This window comes from Indicator indicator, chromosome 36 (genome assembly GCF_027791375.1).
Source record: "Indicator indicator isolate 239-I01 chromosome 36, UM_Iind_1.1, whole genome shotgun sequence".
Taxonomy (NCBI): Eukaryota; Metazoa; Chordata; class Aves; order Piciformes; family Indicatoridae; genus Indicator; species Indicator indicator.
In genome coordinates, this window is record NC_072045.1 from 3,514,409 (window position 1) to 3,535,342 (window position 20,934).

Sequence of the window (20,934 nt, forward strand, 5' to 3'; positions counted from 1 at the left end):
TCTCTCCTTCTTCTCTCCTTCTTCTCTCCTTCTTCTCTCCTTCTTCTCTCCTTCTTCTCTCCTTCTTCTCTCCTTCTTCTCTCCTTCTTCTCTCCTTCTTCTCTCCTTCTTCTCTCTCTTCTTCTCTCCTTCTTCTCTCTCTTCTTCTCTCTCTCTTCTTCTCTCTCTTCTTCTCTCTCCTTCTTCTCTCCTTCTTCTCTCTCTTCTTCTCTCTCTTATTCTCTCTCTTCTTATCTCACGTCTTCTCTCTCTTCTTCGCTCTCGTCTTCTCTCTCTTCTTCTCCCTCTTCTTCTCTCTCTTCTTCTCTCTCTTCTTCTCTCTCTTCTTCTCTCTCTTCTTCTCTCTCTTCTTCTCTCTCTTCTCTTCTTCTCTCTCTTCTTCTCTCTCTTCTTCTCTCTCTTCTTCTCTCTCTTCTTCTCTCTCTTCTTCTCTCTCTTCTTCTCTCTCTTCTTCTCTCTCTTCTTCTCTCTCTCTTTCTTTTTCTTTTTTGTCTTTGCTGGTTTCACAAGAAGGTTGAACTTGATGGAGAAGGAAGGAACAAGAGGAACCTCCAAGTGAACAAAGACAAGGAAGTGATTAGGGGCTCCTATGTCTTTGTCTTGCTGGGGAACAAAGTGCCAGCTTGGTTTTGTACTGTTAACTGAGTTAATTACCTGGACAGCTTGGGTTTGTTGACTGCAGCTTCGTCTTCAGAGCTCACCCTCAATCTCTGCAATGAATTCCAGGTCAGCCTCATGGATGGAGAGCTGAAGCAAGTGATTGAGAAGGCAACGAGTAACAGAAATAGCTGCCATAAATACCTGCTTTGGGGATTTTTATCCCGAAGTTGCAAAGGTTGACCATGCCCACAAGGCTGCCAGCTGGTGCAGGTGAGGTGTGGGGTGCCAAGGATGCCACAAAAGGACTGGAAGTTGCAGTGCTTGCTGCATCTGGTGGCAAAGGGATGGTCAGTACTGGTACATGATGAGTTCCCTCCTCCTCTGTGCCTCCACCTTGCAGCTTCTGCCATCAGCTGATGGCACCAGGCCAAGTGTTTAAAACCCAGTGAAAAATCAGCCTGCCAGGAGCTTCCTGCTGCCATTCCTGCCCCATCCCTGGAAACTGTTTTCCATTTCAAGTTGCCTGGGGCCAGCAGACAGAGCTGTACCCTTCCCAGCTCCCTGCCAGTATCTCTGGACGTTCCAAGTGTGTCCCTGAACGCTGCTGATCCCTGAGCTGAGCTTCCCAAAGGTCTGTCCAGACCTCAGGGTGTTTCCATGAGGAACATCAGCTCAGAGCCCAGCAGTACTCACAGAGGTGCAATTGTTTTCCACAGCAGCAGCAGTCAGCAAACTTTTCCAAGGGTTCCTGCACCTCCTCCTGCAGTCACTCTGTGATGGTCTTTGCTGGGATCCCACTGTGAGCTGAATAAACTTCTTAATAAACAGGCAGCACAGTTCCAGCTTGGAGCTCTTTCCTTTGAGGGATCACCCAGGGCAGGTCATGCAGGAACACATCCAGAGGGGTCTTGAAAGCCTCCAGAGAAGGAGACTCCACAATCTCTCTGGGCAGGCTGCTCCAGGGCTCCAGCACCCTGACACCAAAGAAGTTTCTTCTCATGTGGAGGAGGAACTTCCTGGGTTCCACGTTGTGCCCACTGCCCCTTGTCCTGTCCTTGGGCACCACAAAGCAGAGCCTGGGACCTTCATCTTGACACCTACCCCTCAGATACTTATAGGCATTGATCACATCTCCTCTCTCTCTCGTTTTTTTTTCTTTCTCATTATTTTTTCTTTAGCTCTATTTGGATTTCCTAATTTTTTTCTTTTTTTTTCCTCTTCTTTCTCTTTCCATCTCTTTCTCTCTTTCCCCCTCTCTCATTCTTTCTTTCTCATTCTTTTTCCCCCTCTCTCATTCTTTCTTCCCCCCTCCCTTTCTCTTTTCCTCCCCCCTCCCTTTCTCTTTTCCTCCCCCCTCCCTTTCTCTTTTCCTCCCCCCTCCCTTTCTCTTTTCCTCCCCCCTCCCTTTCTCTTTTCCTCCCCCCTCCCTTTCTCATTTCCTCCCCCCTCCCTTTCTCTTTTCCTCCCCCCTCCCTTTCTCTTTTCCTCCCCCCTCCCTTTCTCTTTTCCTCCCCCCTCCCTCCCTCTTTTCCTCCCCTCTCCCTCCCCCCCTTTTCCTCCCCTCTCCCTCCCCCCCTTTTCCTCCCCTCTCCCTCCCCCCCTTTTCCTCCCCTCTCCCTCCCTCTCTTTTCTGGCTGGGGGCAGGGGGTCAGGCTGGCAGCAGGCTCACAGCTTTTCTGAGTGCCTGGAGGACACACACACACACATGCAGGCACGCTTGCACACACACACACACACACACACACACACACACACACAGAGCCAAGATTTATGAGCCTCCAAAGATGCTTCATAAAATATTTACAAAGTGGAGCTTCGAGCCTGAATGTTTGACTCGGCCACGAGCTGGCTGTGGCTGTCAGGCCTCTGGGTGGCATCGGGGGGTGGGTGGGGGGAGGAATATAAACAGACCTTTTTTTCCATTCCCCCAAACCCACTATAAACCTTTGTGTGGTTCAAAAGCAGTTGAGCTGCTTCTGCTTTGTTTTGTTCTTGCCTTGTTTTTTTTCCCCCTCTGTCTCTCCTCAGTCGGTCCTCGCTGGTTGGTGCCAAGCTTGGCAGAGCAGTTTGTTGGCTTTGCTCCTAGTGGGAGACAAAAGCAGGAGCCTGTGCCACCCTCTCACCACGGGCACCAGAGAGCTGCAGCTTATTTTAAGGGGAGGCCTGAAAGGAGGTCTGAGTGAGGTGGGGTTGATCTCTTCTCCCTTCTATCAGGTGATAGAAAGAGAGAAAATGCCTTCAAGTTGTACCAGGGGAGGGTTAGGTTGGAGATGAGGAACAATTCCTTTGCTGCAAGAGCGGTCAGGGATTGGCACAGGCTGCCCAGGGAGGTGGTGGAGTCACCATCCCTGTTCAGGAAACCTGTGGCCATGGCACCTGGGGCATGGTTTACAGATTCACCAAGTGCATCAGGTTGGAAGGGACCCTCAAGGGTCATCTTGTCCAGATGGGTTGACAGTTGGCCTCCATGACCTTGGAGGCTTTTTCCAGCCTTAATGATTCTATGATTTTGCACTGAAAAAAAAGCCCCAAACAACAAAACCACCCCAAATTAGATTTTTCTGGCCAGATTTGGGGGGCTGTTTTTAAAGGGGAAGGATGTTGGGACTTCCCTTTATCAAGGCTGTTGGTGCTCTGCACCCTGCTGGGTGTTAAAAGCAGGCAGGGTTCCTCAGGCTGGGCTAATCTGGGTTATCTCAGGGTGATGTGTGCTAGCTGGGAGGGCTGGTGTGTGCTGACTGCAGATAAGGCACTAAATGAGGCTTTCAAACTCTTCTTAAATGTGGTTGACCTGCTGGGAAGCAGCTCTGCTGGTAAGCATGTCTGCCAGGAAACAGCACTGCTGAGAAGGAACCACAAGGGAGAACTGAGATGACCCTGAGGCACCAACTTGCCCTCAAGGTCAAGAAGGTGGTGCATGAAGGAGAGTGTGGCCAAAGCAGGCTGAGGGAGGTTCTCCTTCCCCTTTACTCTGCCCTAGGGAGGCTGCCTCTGGACTCCCGGGTCTGAATCTGGGCTGCTCAGTTTAAGAGAAACAACGAACTGCTGGAGAGAGTCCAGAAGATGCTGAGGGTCCTGGAGCATCTCTGAGAAGGAAATGCTGAGAGCCCTGGGGCTGTTGAGCCTGGAGAAGAGCAGCCCCAGAGGGCATCTGAGCAATGCTCAGCAAGAGCTGAAGGAGCTGTGGGGGGCAAGAGGCTGGGGCCAGACTCTGCTCAGTGGTTCCCTGTGTCAGGACAAGGGGCAATGGGGACAAAGTTGAAGCCAGGAGGTTCCACCTGAATAGGAGGAGAAACTTCTTTGGTGTGAGGGTGCTGGAGGCCTGCAGCAGGCTGCCCAGAGAGGTTGTGGAGCCTCCTTCTGTAGAGAACTTCCAACCCCCTCTGGCCATTTTGCTTTTGGCCAAGCTGCTGTGGGTGCCCTGCTTTAGCAGTGGGGTTGGAATGGGTGAGCTCCAGAGGTCTTTTCAGGTCCATTGATGGAGATGCTGAACAAGCCTTGACCCAGCTGTGACCTCTGAGGAGCAACACAAGCTCCAGGCAGCAGTGACAGACAACAACCAGCAAGAAATCCACAGAATCCTCCTTTTATTTCCACTTTGTGGTAAGTATGGAACCACCTCGCACCCGAGTTTACACTTGCTTAAAAAAAAAATAATATCATACTGCTCTTTCGTTTTTTTGGCTGTTTCTTTATCTCTTTTTTTTTTTTTTTTTCAGAATAAATGGTAAAAACATCATAAATGTAAACTGCACTTGGCACCATTTTGGGGTCAATAAATAAAATTACAAAAGAAGAGAGAGAGAGAGTGAGGAAGAGAGAAGAGAAACTATGGCACACTATGGGTTCTAAATAAATAAGATAATTTACTTTGAATAAATAGAGGAATAAGTAAAAATTTAGATGCATTGCATCCACTTCTGCAGATGGGCAGGCAGGCCCCGACCATACTGGAGGGGAACTGGGTTGAGCTGGATGGTGCTGAGCAGAGCCATGGCCTACAGGACCCCAAGCTCCCATCCTGCTCCCACCAACAATGGTGAAACAAGTCCCCTTCTTGTCCTTTTTTTGCCTTTTTTGTCCTTTTTTTTTGCCTTTTTTGTCCTTTTTTTTTGCCTTTTTTGTCCTTTTTTTGGTATTTTTGTCTTTTTTGGTCTTTTTTGTCTTTTTTTTGGTCTTTTTTGTCTTTTTTTGTCCTTTTTTGTCCTTTTTGTCTTTTTTGTCCTTTTTTTTGTCTTTTTTGTCCTTTTTTTTGTCTTTTTTGTCCTTTTTTTTGTCTTTTTCATTTTTTTTGGTCTTTTTTTTTCCTTTTTGTCCTCTTTGCTATTCAATCTTTTTGTTCCTCTTAATTTTTTAGCCTTTTTTTGTCCTTTTCATTTTTTTTGTTCTGTTATTTCCCTTTTAAAATTTTGTTATCCTTTTTGCCCTAATTGTCCCTTTTGCCCTTTTCATTCATGTTTTATCCTTTCCCCCCCATTTTTTCCCCCTTGTCACCATCTTTAATTTTTATTCTTTTTGCCCTTTTTGTTCTTTTTTATCCTTTTTGGCCCTTTTGCCCTTTTTATCCCTTTCTATCCCTTTTGCATTTTTTGTTCCTTTTGCCCTTTTTGGTTTTTTTGCCTTTTTTGTCCATTTTGTCCTTGGTTCTTTTGTTTTGTTTTTCATTTCTGTTCTTCCCCCCCCTTTTTTTTTTGGCCTTTTTTCTTCCCCCCCCCCCCCTTTTTTTTTTAATTCTTTTTGCCCTTTTTGTCTATTTTGTCCTTGGTTCTTTTTCCCTTTCATTTCTGTTCTTTTTTCTCCACCTCCACCCCTTTTGTCCTTTTTTCTTCCCCCCCCCCCTTTTTTAAATTATTTTTGCCCTTTTTGTCCATTTTGTCCTTGGTTCTTTTTGTCTTTCATTTCTGTTCTTTTTTCTCCCCCCCCTCCTTTTTTTTTGTCCTTTTTTCTTCCTCCCCCCTTTTTTTATCCTTTATTCCCTTTCTGTCCTTTTCCCCTTTTCTCCTTTTCTTCCCCTCTCCCTCCTCTAGACCTCAACCTTGTGGCTACACCTTAGTCAGCCAAGCAGAACTCCACCCAGCAGTTTTTTGACTACCTCTTTGAAACCCGACCGGGAAACAGATTTCTTCCCAGCAAGTGACTGGGAGCAGTTGAACTAAAGAACCACTCCCCTTTGTGGGCACATTCATTGAGTGAAAACAAGGATGTTGGATCCATTTCCCCATCAGCAAGACCAAACTGGGAGGCAGATCCGCAACCAGGACCCCAAGTGACGTGGGTGATGAATGGCTGTGAGCTGGAGCCGCGGAGCTGCCCCGGGCCGGCGTTACCCAAACAGAGGCTCCTGCCTGTACAGATGTGTGCAGTAAAACACGACCGACCAGCCCATAACTCACTGTCGCCGAGCTGGGCTAACAAAACACTCGTATTTTCGTGCTGTCACAACCCTGAGGAGGCTTTTTCAAACATCCCCCTCGTGTTTCCAAACCTCCCGATTTCGATCTGAAGCATCCTCAGCCGGGGAGCAACGCCGCGGCCAGCAGCAAAACTGCAGCAGCAGGTCAACAAGCTGCAAAAAAAAAACAAACCCAGAACCAACACCCCAACTTAACCCACCCCCTACACACCCCAGCAGATGGTGTTTATTGTTATTAACATCAAATAACACAGGGGATGGTGAGGAGGGAGTCAGATGAGATTTTGCTGCAGCTTTGCTCTGAGGAGGGAATTTTCCATCCTTTTTCTTGTCTTCCACCCCCAACCCCGCCTGCCTTTTCTGCATTGTCGACATTCTTCCGGACAGCTCCAGCTCCTATTACAGCAGAGAGGGCTGCAGAAATGGAAAGCATTAGGGAAGGAGCAGCCTTTCTATTGGAACCACATTTCCACGCCCAGGCAGCAGCGAAGCCGGCGCAGGGGTCGAGCAACGCTGCCGGAGCGGAGCCGAAGGAGTCTCCTGCAGGAGGTGGACCCTGCATGAAACGCACGGAAGCAGACACGCAAGCAAAAAGCCATCCTTTGGCCGTGGCCACGATGCCCCAGCTGACCCTCAAGAGCTGGTCAAGAGCGATTTTGTTGTTGCAAATCCCAGCTGTGACCCAGCTGCACCCAAAACAAACAAGGAGGCGCTCGGTCCCCACGCTGGCAGCGGCCGAGGGCAGGAGCTTCCCACATGTCCCAACACAGGGCAGGACTTGGCTGGCGAAGGGTGAAAGGGATATGAAAAAAAAAAAAAGACTAAAAAAAAGATGAATTGGTGCTAATTCTGTTGGTTTGAAATGCACACATTGTGTTTTTTTTTTTTTTCCCCCTCCCTGCAGTGAGCCTGGGTTGTGGGGTTGGAAGCTGGATTTGTGCTGTACAGGGGTGCACTGGAGTGGGTTCTGCAGCTGCAACGTCTGGAGTGCACAAGTGCCCTCTGCCTGCTCTGAGCATCCTTGTTAGCTCTGAGCATCCTTGTTAGCTCTGAGCACCTGCTCTGAGTCCTCTCCACCTGCTCTGAGCTCCCTCTGCTTGCTCCAAGCTCCCTCCACTTGCTCCAAGCTCCCTCTGCCTGCTCCCAGCAAGACCCTGGCAAAAGCAGGGTCCCCACGGGCCAGGAGAGTCATGACTCATGCACTCAGCTGGGTGCCAGAAAATCACAGCAACCTAGATCTCCAGATGTCACCCAAAAATATCCCAAACCAGTGTGCAAAGAACCCCTTGGGGGAATGCCACTGCTCTGACACCTCCCAGCCACCTCCTCAGGCTCAGGACACAAGCAGAAGCAGTGCTGGGGAAAAGGAATTGCAAATCCTCATCCTGTGGTGCTGGTCCTGCTGCGCCTCTGCAACACCTTCCTGAGTTTTATTGCTCTTTTTTTTTTTTTTCTTACTGGAGGCTTCAGCAACAAAACTAATTTTAGTTTTATAGCAGTGAGAACTGGAAAGCACCAAGCCCTTGAGAGTGCAGTTATTATTATTATTGTTGTTGTTCTTGTTATTATTATTTGGGTGCTTTCTTTCATTTAAAGTCAAGAGTAAGCCACTTATTTGCTGCAAGCACAGTACAGATCACTGCTCATCTGCCACCTCCATCCTGCTCTTCTCTCAGATGCTTATTTTGGGCTACCTTTTTAATTTCCCCCGATCCAGAGGTGCAAACTCTCCCCCGTGGTGCTGCAGCACCTTGCAAGGCTGTTTTGAGAGCTCCATGCACCTGCAGGGTAGCTCAAGTTTGGTCTCAGCAGCTTTTGCATCCCTGGGGTGCAGCTTCAGCAGCCTGTGCTGGTTCAGCAGGCTGTGCAGTGCCCCACAGATGGGTCTCACCTCCCACACTCAGGTTGCCTCTTCTTCTTTTCCCAGTAGTGAGGGGGAAAATTGTGTTACAGAGTGCAGGCTGCTCCTGTGTGGATGCTGGCTGCATGGCCATCCCTGCTGAGGGATGATGTTTATATTGCTCCACTACATCCTGGCTCCTCTCAGCCAAGAGCTGCCTTTGGATGAAAGACAAAAGAAAAAAAATGTATCCTCCACCAGCCTGGCCCTCTGCAGAGGTTGGGAGAGCTGCTGCTCACCCACAGGAGATGCAGCAGGGAGAATCATGGAATTGTTTTGGTTGGAAGAAACCCTGAAGATCAGTGAATCCAACCCTTCACCCAGCACTGCCAGGGCACCACTAAACCATGGCCCTCAGCACAAAGCTACAAGGCTTTGAAACCCTCTAGGGATGGGAACTCCATCACTGCCCTGGGCAGCCTGGGCCAGGCTTTGACAACCCTCAAGGGGAATAAATTGTTCTTCATGTCCAACATAAACCTCCCCTGGGGCAACTTGAGGCCATTTCCTCTTGTCCTCTCTCTTGTTCCTTGGAAGAAGAGACCAACCCCAGCCTCACTCCAAGCTCCTTTCAGGGAGGTGTAAACAGCAATGAGTTCTCCCCTCAGCCTCCTTTTCTGCAGGCTGAACAACCCCAGCTCCCTCAGCTGCTCCTCATGGGACTTGTGCCAGGACCTTTGACCACCTTTGCTGAGGGACAGCTGCCTCCCACCCCCAAACTGAACTGTCCCATCCTGGGGGGACACTGACCTGCTCCCTAGAACCTTGCAGCAGCATCCCTGAGCTGCAGTGGTCACCTGTGCAAGCACTGCCCCTCACGTGGGATTATTTTGTCCCTGTTCAGCTGGTCCTGCTCTGGCAAGGGGAGGTTGGACTCAATGATCTCTGGAGTTCCCTTCCAACCCTTAACATCCTTTGATCCTGTGGATGGAGGATGTGGGAAGCTGCCACGATCTGGGGGGGAGGGAGTGTGAGCAGAGCATTTTCCCTGGTGTTGGTTAATGCCCAGGACATGACACCAATATTCTCCTTCTGTTTATGATTTACTTTGCTTTTTTTTTTTTCCCTGGGAAGAAGGCCAAGGGGAGAAAACCCATCAATCCCAGGCAGCAAATAGAGCCTGCCTGCAGAATGCCAAAGTCTGCGGTCTCATTTATTTCTCCGCAGAGTAAACAGCAGTGACACTGCTGTAAATGTGAACCGGAGCCAAACCCTAGCCCCAGGGTCCCCTCCCTGCACCGCTCCAGCCGCACCGAGGCGATTGGGCAGCGCTCTACGTGCCACGGCCAGGAGAAGCAGCCTGGCTCCTTGGGAATGGCCACAGCGTGGACGCTCCTGCCCCGTGTGGCAAAGCCAGCAGAGGGTGGAAAGAGCCAGGGCTTTGCTGGTGGCCTGGTGAGGCTCTGTCACCTCCCCGGGGGTGGCAGGGCTCCAGCCCAGCTGCCCGCGCTGGGGGACGGGAGGTTAATCCAATTACTGCGGATTAGGGCAAGGTTTAAGAAGGAAAGCCCAGGGCTGTGGGGACCAAGGAGATGGCAAAGGGGGCAAAAGCAGAGCCAGAGCCTCTCCCCTGGAACACAAACCACTGCTGGTGCATCTCTGTCCCCCAGCACCGGGATTTAGGGAGCCATATTGCCCTGACCCCAGTATGGCAGTCAGGAAACCCTCGCACAGGGCAGCTACAACCACAGTTCTCAGCCCCCATCCTGGGGCAGCACAGGACACCCACAGCCACCTGAAGCATCCCTTAGCTGTAAAGCACCCCAGAGGCAGCCCCCCACACAACTCCTGTTAACACACCCCGTGTGCAACACACCCCGTAACACACCTTGTATGCAAAGGACACCCTGTAACACACCCTATTGTGCACAGGACACCCCATAACACACCCTGTGTGCAGAGGACACCCCATAACACACCTTGTATGCAAAGGACACCCCATAACACACCTTGTGTGCAAAGGACACCCCATTACACACCTTGAATGCAAACGACACCCTGTAACACACCCTATCGTGCACAGGACACCCCATTACACACCTTGTGTGCACAGGACACCCCATAACACACCTTGTGTGCACAGGACACCCTGTAACACACCCTATCGTGCACAGGACACCCCATAACACACCCTGTGTGCACAGGACACCCCATAACACACCTTGTGTGCACAGGACACCCTGTAACACACCTTGTTGTGCACAGGACACCCCATAATATGCCCTTGGTGTGCTGCACACCTAGTAACACACACACACCCCATTGATAACCCACCTTGTGTGTGCAGGACACCCTGTAACACACCCCGTGTAGGCTGCACACCCCATAACACACCCTGTGTGCAGCACGCCCTGTCCACACCCACTGGCACCACCTCGTATCCAGCAACCCCTTCCCAGCACACCCCCTCGTACACTGCACCCGTGGATGCAGCACCCCAACAACTGCACCCAGCGTGTGGCACACCCTGCCCAAGGGACAACCTCTTTGTGCCCCCGTGCCTCTGCCAGTGGCACATCCTGCCCAGGGGGCAGCCGCTTTGTACCACCCCCCGCCAGTTACGCCACCGCTACATGTGCCAAACAACGGTCCCCACACATGCCGAGACTACAGCGTGACCGGTGCGTGGTGCACGCTCGCTGTCACCCTCCGCAGAGGCTGACAGGGACCCCTGGGCCACCCCCGGGGGAGGACACAACAGCTGTGAGCCGCTGTCACCGCTCCAACAACCGCAGCATCCGCCGGCACCGACGGTCACGGCTCTGGTCCTGTGCGGCGAGCGGGACGGCGGCGCGGAGGGACGCAGCAGCTCCTCAGTCTCTCCTCATCCAGCCAGAGGTCTGGGGCCGGTCCCTCTCCTGCCGCCACGGCTCTTGGTCCCTCTGCCTGGCGGCCAGCAGCATTTTGGGACGGGGGGCATCTCCTCTCCCATGCCGCTCCATGGTGGGACCTCCTCCCTTCACACGCAGCCACACTCCTTGGCCGAGAGCTCGTTGACGGTGTAGTAGCGATTGTAGGCGTCCAGGAAGGAGACGTCATCGTCGTAGGCCAGCGGCCGGCAGCAGGGTCGAGCCCTGACCTTCTCCTTCTTGATCCTCTTCTTGCTCCTCATGCTCTTGAGCGAGAGGTCGTAGCTGCGGACAGCGGCCTCGCAGGTGCCGCTGCAGTAGCGGAACAGGACGGTCTCGTCCGACTCGTAGCCCAGCCCCAGCTCGCTGACGCTCACCTCCAGCTCCTTCAGGGCGCAGGGTTTGTGGCGGGCCCGGGCTCGCTTCCTGCGGCTGCCTGACCTGGGGAAGAGGGGCAGCTCGTGGCCCCCCGAGTTCATGGCCTGGCTGTAGCGCTCCACCAGCGCCGAGATCAGCTGCCGGATCTCCCCCTCCGTGTAGCTCTCCAGCAAGCTGCTGTCTGCAAGAGAAGGGGCGGATGTTAGGGAGGGTCCCTCCGGGTGGTGGATGGTCTGTCCGGATGGTGGATGTTCCCCCGGGGCACATAGATGGTCCCAAGGATGGAGGTAGGTCCCTGGGGGTTGGTAGATGTGTCCTAGGATGGAGATTGCCTGGCCAGGTAGATGTGCTCTAGGGTGGAGGTCCCCCTAGCCAGGAGGATGTGCTCCCGGAGGGAAGTCCCTTGGGTTTGGTCGTTGTACCACCCAGGAGAGAGGTCACCTGGCCAGGTGGATGTCCCCCAGGATGTCAGACTCCCTGGTAAAGTGGATGTCTCCCAGGATGGAGGTCCCCTGGGGCAGGTGGATGCTCCCCAGGCTGGCAGTCTCCTGGGCTGGTGGCCATTTCCTGATGCTGGCTCCTGGCTCCTTTTACACCCAGTGGCAACTGCCAAATTCCACCCCGCAGCCTGATAATGTGTGGCTGTGACCCTGGGCAAGATGCTCTGGGTGCCCCTGCTTTGGCAGGGGGAGGCTGGACTGGATCATTCCCAGAGGTCCCTTCCATGCTGGAATTCTGTGTGAGATGGAATCAGCCCACACTGGGCTTTGCTCAGGAGCTAAACCTGTGTCCCACTGGGGCTTTGGGACCAGATCCCAGGGATTCAGGAGGGATGGAGGGGCAGGAGCTTACACTGGGACAGCAGTGAGCTGTGGCGTTGCAGGGCCCGTGGAGATCTCCGTGGAGCTGCCAGCAGTGAGGAGGAGGAGGAGAAGGAGGAGGAGGAGGATGTCCATGAGGAAGACGGCGAGGAAGGCAAGGGGCTGTATTTCCGGCTCCTGTTGAACATGTCTCTACAAACTAAAATGGATAACATGGAACTGAGGAGCATCGATGCAATGGCTGCCAACTTCCATACCTTCATCTTAGAGCAAGTCAGAACATTGAAACTCTGCAAAACAGGCAAAACAAACATCCTTAATGCATGGCCTTCACCCACAGCCCCCTTCCCTCCCACCCTTCCCACCTCCTGTGGCACCGCCAGCATCTTCTTGCCCCCACCCCACGCCTGCCACCCTCCTGAGAAAGGTCCAGGGAAGCTGAGGCGTGGAGAGAAAGTGCAGCCCAGGGCTGTGCTGCCAAGGGGAAAGTGGCCACAAGGAGTGAGGGTGACTTGGGGCTGGTGATGGCAATGGAGGCAGGGCAGTGTCCTCAGCCAAGCTGTCCCTGACAGCAGCAGCCTGGCTGGCCAGGTGGGTATAGAATCCCAGAATTCCAGAATCCCAGACAGGTTTGAGTTCAAGGCACCTTTAAAGCTCATCCAAGTCCAAACCCCCTGCAGTCAGCAGGGACAGCTGCAACCAGAGCAGGATGCTCAGAGCCCCAAACATGAGCTGGGTCCTTACCTGACGCCACTCCACGTTCTCCATCCAAAGCAGATTGGATCTGGTGGGATTTTCCAGCTGCGCCTGGGAGCAGGCAGGGCAGCAGGGGATCGGGTCGGAGCTCTGGTCAGCAGGCTGTCAGCCATCAAATCCCCATCAAAGACAGGCTCTGGGAAGAGGCTCTGACTCGAAGCTGCCTCCTGGCCCCCTTTTCTTTTTGATTCTTTTTATTTCAGCTCCTTGCAAACTCCAAACATTTCTCCTTTTCAAAGCTATTTTCCACAGGGGGAAAAAAAAAGAAAAAAAAAAAAAGAGAGAGAAGAAAAAAGAGAGAAGGAAAAGAAAAGAAAAAATGAGAGAAGAAAAACAAGAAAGAAGAGAGAAGGAAAAAAGAGAGAAGATAAAAGGAGAGAGAAGGAAAAAGAGAGAAGAAAAAAGAAGGAAAAAAGAGAGAAGGAAAAGAGAGAAGGAAAAGAGAGAAGGAAAAAAGAGAAGGAAAAAAGAGAAGGAAAAAAGAGAAGGAAAAAAGAGAAGGAAAAAAGAGAAGGAAAAAAGAGAAGGAAAAAAGAGAAGGAAAAAAGAGAAGGAAAAAAGAGAAGGAAAAAAGAGAAGGAAAAAAGAGAAGGAAAAAAGAGAAGGAAAAGAGAGAAGGAAAAGAGAGAAGGAAAAGAGAGAAGGAAAAGAGAGAAGGAAAAAAGAGAAGGAAAAAAGAGAAGGAAAAAAGAGAAGGAAAAGAGAGAAGGAAAAGAGAGAAGGAAAAGAGAGAAGGAAAAAAGAGAAGGAATAAAGAGAAGGAAAAAAGAGAAGGAAAAAAGAGAAGGAAAAACAGAAGGAAAAAAGAGAAGGAAAAAAGAGAAGGAAAAAAGAGAGAGAAGGAAAAGAGAGAGAAGGAAAAGAGAGAGAAGGAAAAAAGAGAGAGCAGGAAAAGAAAAAAATAAAAAAAAAGAGAAGAAAAACAACAACAAAAAGGAGACAAGCAGAAGAAAAGAAAAAGAAAAAAAGGAAACAGGGGGGGCAAAGAGAGAGAAGGAGGAAAAAAGATAGAGAGGGAAGAAAAGAAGAAAAAAAGGGAACGAAGGAAGAAAGAGAAGAGGAAAAAAAACCCAACAACAAGAACCCAGTTTTAATTTAACGACACTTGCCAACGAGAATTTAATTGGGGGAGGAGGGGAGAGGGGGCAGGAAGGAGGGGAACTGTTTGTTTAAAACCGAAATTTGCCAGGTTTGCTTTTCCCGTTCTCGCACCAAACAAGCAGGGCTGCAAAAGCCGGCTCACCGCCGAGCGGGATGCAGCTGATTTGCACCTTCATTAAGGGTAATTAATACAGCCCGTGGGTTACAAGATAATTGTAGAAGCCCGGCCAGAGTCTAAATATTTTTCAGCGGGGCTATAAACAATGCCAAGCTAGAAAAAGAATAGTTTGGCCATATAAGGAGGTGAGCTGGTGGGATCCCGCCGGGGTACGGAGCGGCGGAGCTGGCCGCGACACGGCGCCGATAAGCACCGGCAGCAGGACGTGTGTTGGGTTGAGAGCTTGCAGCCGGCTGGTGGGAGGGCTGGGAGCGCTAGGAAGGAGCTGGTGCTGTCCCCAGCTTCAGCCCTGTTACACTGATGTGCTGCTGCTTCCCCTCCGACAAAGGCAAGGTTGGGGTAGTGTCTGCATCGTGGAGGTGCTGGGAAGCTGGTGGAGGTGCTGGGTGTGTTTGCTCCTATGTTCATCAGCATCATTAGAGCCATGGAATTGGTTTGGTTGGAAAAGAGCTTTAAGATCACCCAGTCCAACCCTCCTCTAACTCTACAAAGGCTGGGCCTAAATCATGGCCCTCAGCACCACATCTCTGCAGAGAAGGAGACTCCACAACCTCTCTGGGCAGCCTGTTCCAGGGCTCCAGCACCCTCGCACCAAAGAAGTTTCTTCTCCTTCTCAGATAGAACCTCATGGCTTCCAGTTTGTGCCGATTGCCCTGTCCCTGGGCACCACTAAGCAGATTCTGGCCCCATCCTCTTGCCCCCCACAGCCCCTTTAGCTCTTGCTGAGCATTGCTCAGACCCCTTCTGGGGCTGCTCTTCTCCAGGCTCAACAGCCCCAGGGCTCTCAGCCTTTGCTCCTCACAGAGCTGCTCCAGCCATGGAGTGGTTTGCTGTCCAGGAGGACAAGCAGCTTTCAGCAGCTGATGAAGTGTTTTGGGAGGTGAATGCCACCGAGGACAACCAGCAAGAGGATCACACAAAACCTAGACCTCAACTTTCATCAGTACCTCCTGAACTGCTCCCAGTGGGGCTCAGTCCTGCACCAGGGAGGAAAAGGCTGGGATGGAGCAAGGCTGTGACACTTGATCCGGCCACCTGAGGAAGGGCCTCTGGCTTACTGCAAGCCCATAAAATTTGAGGAGAATGGTTTCAGAACTGCTGCACCTCCCATGAAGAAAGCCTTGCAAAAGACTCAAAGCTCAGCTCCAATGTACAAACCAATAAATAATAGAAAATAAAGCAATCATTGCAGGCCCTGCCTTTGGGGTTTTTCTTGCTCTACAAAGCCACAGACTGTGAGTGCCAACCTGGGGGAAGGAGAATGACACCACAGGAATCACACAAAAATCCCTCTTTCCACAGGGCAAATGTGTGGCTGTGCTGGACACCCTGCTTGGCTCTCACCATCTGTGTCTGGGAGCCAAAACCCCATTTACAAGTCACCCTCTGCCACCCTGTGCCTGTGCACTTTGATTTCAGCCTCCAAATTCACCCACTGAAGCCATGCCACCAATGAGCCACAGGTCCAAGCCCTGAGTTTGCTGTGAGGGAGAGCTTGGGTTGGATCCTGGTTGGGTTTGGATGCCTGCAGCCACTTGACATCCCAGGCATGGACCCAGGGATCCTTCCTGGCTGGATGAAGGGCCAAGGTTTGAGCTCAGGTGTTCTTGTGGAGAACAGCCTGACAGCTCTCTATTTTCCTGCATTCTCCTGATGATCCATTGATGTGATCACAGCAGTCTCTCCCTGCTGTGTCTGCTGCCAGCTCAGTCCTGTAGGAAAAGACCCTTCCCTGCTGGACAGTCCCCAAACCAGCCCCAGTTCACAAGAGTCCAGCAGTAAAAGCTCTCCAACATGAAGCCTTTCCACCAGCACCTCTTCTGCCATCACCTGCCTGGCTCATACCCACCACAACCAGCTCCTGATGGGGCTTGCTGCTTTCCAGACAGAGGAAACCCTCTCTGTATCCTGAAGAATTGGAAATCCTGAGGGAAACCAACAAATAGCAGCACAGAACACTCCCATTGCTTAGTCTGGAGGGAGCAAGTTGGTTATCTCAGCTCTTCCAGCTGCTGCAGATCCTCCTCACACACCTTCCAGGAGCTCCTTGTGCCTCTCATCTTAAAGAGGATTCAAAAAATCTTAGAATCATGGAGTGGTTTGGGTTGGAAGGTTCAAGATCATCTAATCCAGCTCCTTGCCATGGGCAGGGACACCTCCCACCAGCCCAGGTTGCCCAAGGCCTCATCCAACCTGGCCTTGAACACCTCCACAGAGAGGGCACATCCACAACCTCCTTGGGCAACCTGCTTCAGTGTCTCCCCACCCTCACTCTCAAGGATTTCTTCCTCATCTCCAGTCTCAATCTCCCAGCTCACAGCCATTGCCCTTCATCCTCAGACTCCCTTCACTTTCCACATTCTCATTTTTCTTCTCCTGTCTCTTATTTTTTCTAACCAATTTCCAATTTTTCAAGCAGGATTCGACCCCAGCATCCACTGCCTCTCAGCTCCTGGAGCCATGAGATGAAAAAGGCAAAAGCAGATTTTGGGTTTGGGTTCTTGTTTTTTTTTTTTTTTGGACCCCAAATCCTCCTTGCTGGAGGGAGGTGGGGGATGGAGAAGGGGAGGTGAAAACTTTCAGCCCTGCCTCTCCAAACACCCAGAATGCAAAGAACCCAGAAGAAAGGATACTGTAAGTGTGTCATAGAGGTGCAGTCAATTCATGCTTCTGGGCATTGATTCATCATTTTGGAGCTCTTGGGCTCAGCCAGGCTGCAAGAATGGATGAGGCCATGGAGTGGCCAAGGGTTTTTCTGGCAACACAAAGCACTTGGAAAGAAGGCGGCCTTGATGGGACATCAGAGAGAGCTTCCACCTGCCACACATTGTTTATTTTAGTGCCTTACATGGGAGCCAAGCTGCTTTGAAATCCTGGCTCCTCATGACTCACCCCACAGGAATTAAACAATTTCCATCCAGGCTCACGGTGAAGCAGCTCCAAGGGCTGCTGAAAAGCAGCTCCTCTGGCAGCAGCCTCCAGTTCAACTCCTGGTCCTCTCCTGGTTGGAGAACCATCAGCTTGGTCCTGGAGGGGATGGGGATGTTGAGGAGAGCAGCCTGGGCAGAGCTTGCATTAAACTGGGAGAGAGCAGATTGAGGCTGGAGATTAGGAAGAAATTCTTTAGAGTGAGGGTGGTGAGGCACTGGGACAGGTTGCCCAAGGAGGTTGTGGAACACCCTGGAGGTGCTCAAGGCCAGGCTGGATGGGGCCCTGAGCAATGATCTAGTGGGAGAAGTCCCTGCCCATGGTGGAGAGGTGGGAGCTGGGTGATCTTGAAGGTCTCTTCCAGCCCAACCCATCCTATGAAAACCTACCACAAGCTCCTGATGTGGTCTTTGGGACCTGAACCTCCCCAGGGAGCACTGGGGTGCCTGGCAGCCCCAGCCAGGGTGGGTGCTGCACTAAGTGCCTGCAGCAGGATGGCCAAAGCCCTAGCATCAAACCAGCCCCCAAAATGGCAAATCTGGCCCCAAAGTGAGGGGCGTTGAAAGGGAAAAAAAAAGCCCCAAACCTTGATCTGAGTTGAGCTGTTGGATTTTCCTGCTCTTTTGACCCTGACTGGGTGCACAAAGGAGGGCAGGGAAGAGAATGTCTCTCTCTCTCCAGGTCTGCTCTGGAGCTTGGCCTAGGTGGTCTCCAGAGGTTCCTTCCAACCCTTACCACTCTGTGCCACAGAGTGCCACCATCTCAGTGCAGACATCCCTTTGGCTGGGGACTGCTCACCAGCAGCTCTCCCACCCTGGCACAGCCTTGTCCTTTGGATGCCAAAAGCGATGACGACCGCGACGCAGCCCTGCAGCTCTGGTTTGTCCCTGTGCCGCCTTCCCTCCTCCCCAGCTCCCCCCTAAGCAAAACCAGAGCTGAGGAGGGGACACATGGTTCTGTTTTGCCTAAGTGAAAACCAGCCCAGTGCAGGAAACTCCAAAGCTCTTCCCAAACCCCCCCAAGCTTCCCCCTGGTCTCCTCATAAAGGGCTGACCACAAACGAGCCAGATCCTTGTCCGGGGGCTCTGCGCAGCAGCCTTTTTTCCTTTGGGAAAGGCTTTTGGGGCCACCACCAAAACCCCTCCTTGCTGCAGCCTCTTGGCACAGCCCTGTCAAGGAAAGAGGAGCAATCCTGGCCCCGTGGGATGGTGGAGGAGGAGAAGGGGCCGTGGTGGGGTTCCTGGCGGCATGGGGAGCCAGCAGTGGCGTTCCCACGCTGCTGTGACATTTCCATTCAGGCTGAATTACAGAGGGTTTGGTTTACATCTCTCCAAACAGCTGGGGTTAAAAAAGAATTTTAACACCCCAACAACCCAACCCAACCAAACCCACAACCCCAGCAGCACAATAAAAGGAATCAGAAAAAGAAGTTCCTCACCAAGCCCCCAGCGACAAGGCAGGAAGGTTTGCTAGGGGCAGGGTGCCAGGGGTGATGCCATGCTCCAGGTTGTGGCTGGAGAAGGGAGAGCATAGACTCAGAGAAGTGTTTGGCTTGGAAAAGATCTCTAAGATTGAGTCCAACCAGCAACCCAACACCTCCATGGCCACCAAACCATGGCCCCAAGTGCCATGGCCACAGGTTTCTTGGACACCTCCAGGGTTGGGGACTCCACCACCTCCTTGGGCAGCCTGTGCCAATCCCTGACCACTCTTGCAGCAAAGAAATTGTTCCTCATCTCCAACCTAACCCTCCCCTGGCACAATTCCAGGCCATTTCCTCCCCTTCTCTCACCTGCTACTAGGGAGAAGAGACCAACCCCCACCTCACTACCTGCTCCTCAATGTGAGCAGCAAGGTTGGGGTTCAGCCCCATGGACATGAGGAACAATTTCTTCCCCTTAAGCATTGCCAAGCCCTGGCCCAGGGCTGGTGGAGCCTGGTCCAGGCTGCCCAGGGCAGTGGTGGAGTCTCCATCCCTGGAGAGGTTTCAAAGCCGTGGAGATGTGGTGCTGAGGGCCATGGGTTGGTGGTGCCCTGGCAGTTTGGGGCTAGCAGTTGGACTTGATGACCTTGAAGGTCTCTTCCAGGTTTCAGGACTGTATGATTGCAGGATTCCAAGAGTCACCCTTGACGGTAAGAGATGAGTCAGTGGAGAGAGGATGGCAATAAAGTGCTCCGGGATGGGATCACTCAGCTGGAGCAGGGAGTGTGGCCTCAGGAGTGACGCAAAAGGACTCCAGAATGGGGGAACCAGGTGGGAACAAAAACTGCTCCAAACCACTCCCTGCTGCTGCCAAATCCCTTTTGCTGGTGGGCAGGGAAAACACAAACAGATCGTTTGGCATCCCACCAAACCCAGGATGGAGCCTTGAGGGAAAGCAGAGATAACTCCAGCCCAAAACATCCCTGCAAGCAAGGCCCTCCCAGTGCTGAGCACCCATGGGTGCTGCTGTGCTGGCTTTATGAACCACCCAACACTGTTGCTCCACCAAAACCACCTCTACAAGCCAGACCCTCCCAGTGCTGAGCACCCACGGGTGCTATGGTGGTGGATTTATGACCCATCCAACACTTTTTCTCCACCAAAAACACCTCTACAAGCCAGACCCTCCCAGTGCTGAGCACCCATGGGTGCTATGGTGGTGGATTTATGAACCACCCAACACTATTTCTCCACCAAAACCACCTCTACAAGCCAGACCCTCCCAGTGCTGAGCACCCATGGGTGCTGCTGTGGTGGCAAACACCACCCAAGGTTGCTTCTCCAGCTGAGAATTTCCCCCTCGTGCTGCCACCTGAAGGCTGAACATCAGTGATTGTTGGGGGGGGGCGTTGTTTTTGGGGGGTGGGTGACAAACCATCCCCCCCCCAACCCCCTCCCGTCCCCTCTAAGCACCTAATGACTGCATGGTGCCAAACCAGGGCGGTTCAGTCAGAGGAAACTCATTACTGTGGCTTGTTTGGACAACCCCAGTGCCTGGGGAAATGGGGTTAAAAGCTTCACTTTTGGCACTGAGACAGAGCCCAGGCCCCAGATGTGCTTTCCTCTGGGCTGGTTGCAACACTGCTGGTATCTGTGAGCTGCAGTGGGTGTGCTGGGGGGGGGTGGGGGGGTGGGAGGGGGGAGACAAAAATTCCCTCTTTTTGTTTTTCCTAAGGGAGGAAAAGCCCTCAGTGGGATCCAGGAGGGGAAAAAGGGTAGCCTACAAAAAAGCTGGGGAGGGACTTTTTAGGCTATCAGGTAGTGATAGGACTGGGAGGAATGGAATAAAGCTGGAAATGGGGAGATTCAGGATGGATGTAGGGAAGAAGTTCTTTCCCATGAGAGTGGTGAGAGCCTGGAATGGGTTGTCCAGGGAGGTGGTTGGGGCCCCATTCCTGGAGGTGTTTGAATCCAGGCTGGATGAGGCTCTGGCCAGCCTGATCTGGTGTGAGGTGTCCCTGGCCATGGCAGGGGGGTTGGAGCTGGCTGAGCCTTGTGGTCCCTTCCAACCCTGACTGATTCTAGGATTCTATAAGAAAACCCCAAGGGAGGCAGAAGAGGGCAAGAGGGCTGCCAGGAAAGCATCACCTCCTCCCACCAGGCTCATCTGCCCTGTTTGCCTTCTTTGTGGGTTTGGATGGAGCTGTGGTGTGCTCCAGCCCTGCTCCCAGAGCTTCAGTGGGGTCACTGTGCTGCAGTGTGCCTCAGTTTCCCCCTTGCCAAAACACCCTTGAAGGGCTCCATGTCTGAATTCCCTCTTTGGGTTTGGGTTTTTTCTTGCTCCCAAGGAGCAGAGAGGTCACCTCTGGCCTTCCCATTGGGCTGCTGTGGTACCTTCAGCTCCCACCTGAGCAACTCATTCCCAGAGGAACTGATCCTGCCCTGGCCCAGCAGTGCTGCAAGCAGAGCAGGCTGAGCGAGAAACAAACTCTGCTGGGGGCAGGGTATGGGAGGGCAGCCCACGAGGGATGAGCACCCACCTGCAGCCCTCCCCAGCACCCATCCTGTCCCTCAACTTCATTCAGCA

At 52.3% G+C, this 20,934-nt stretch overlaps 1 protein-coding gene across 1 annotated transcript; it reads right to left on the reverse strand.

Moving 5' to 3' along the window:
• Positions 1-10,872: 10,872 nt before the first annotated feature.
• LOC128978206 (neurturin-like) lies at positions 10,873-12,748 on the reverse strand. The gene is made up of 3 exons (XM_054396015.1): positions 12,706-12,748; positions 11,993-12,160; positions 10,873-11,321 (listed from the first exon to the last, which is right to left on the reverse strand). The coding sequence occupies exons 2-3, from the start codon at positions 12,147-12,149 to the stop codon at positions 10,873-10,875; spliced, it is 606 nt and encodes a 201-aa protein (XP_054251990.1). The 5' UTR covers positions 12,150-12,160; positions 12,706-12,748.
• Between the last annotated feature and the right edge of the window lie 8,186 nt (positions 12,749-20,934).

Bases quoted from the DNA above. Each gene is read 5' to 3' on its own strand.
- LOC128978206 (XM_054396015.1), bottom strand. From the start codon at position 12,149: ATGTTCAACAGGAGCCGGAAATACAGCCCCTTGCCTTCCTCGCCGTCT. The intron at 11,322-11,992 runs GTAAGCTCCTGC...CTTCTCTTGCAG, and splicing joins CAGCTCACTGCTGTCCCAGT to ACAGCAGCTTGCTGGAGAGC.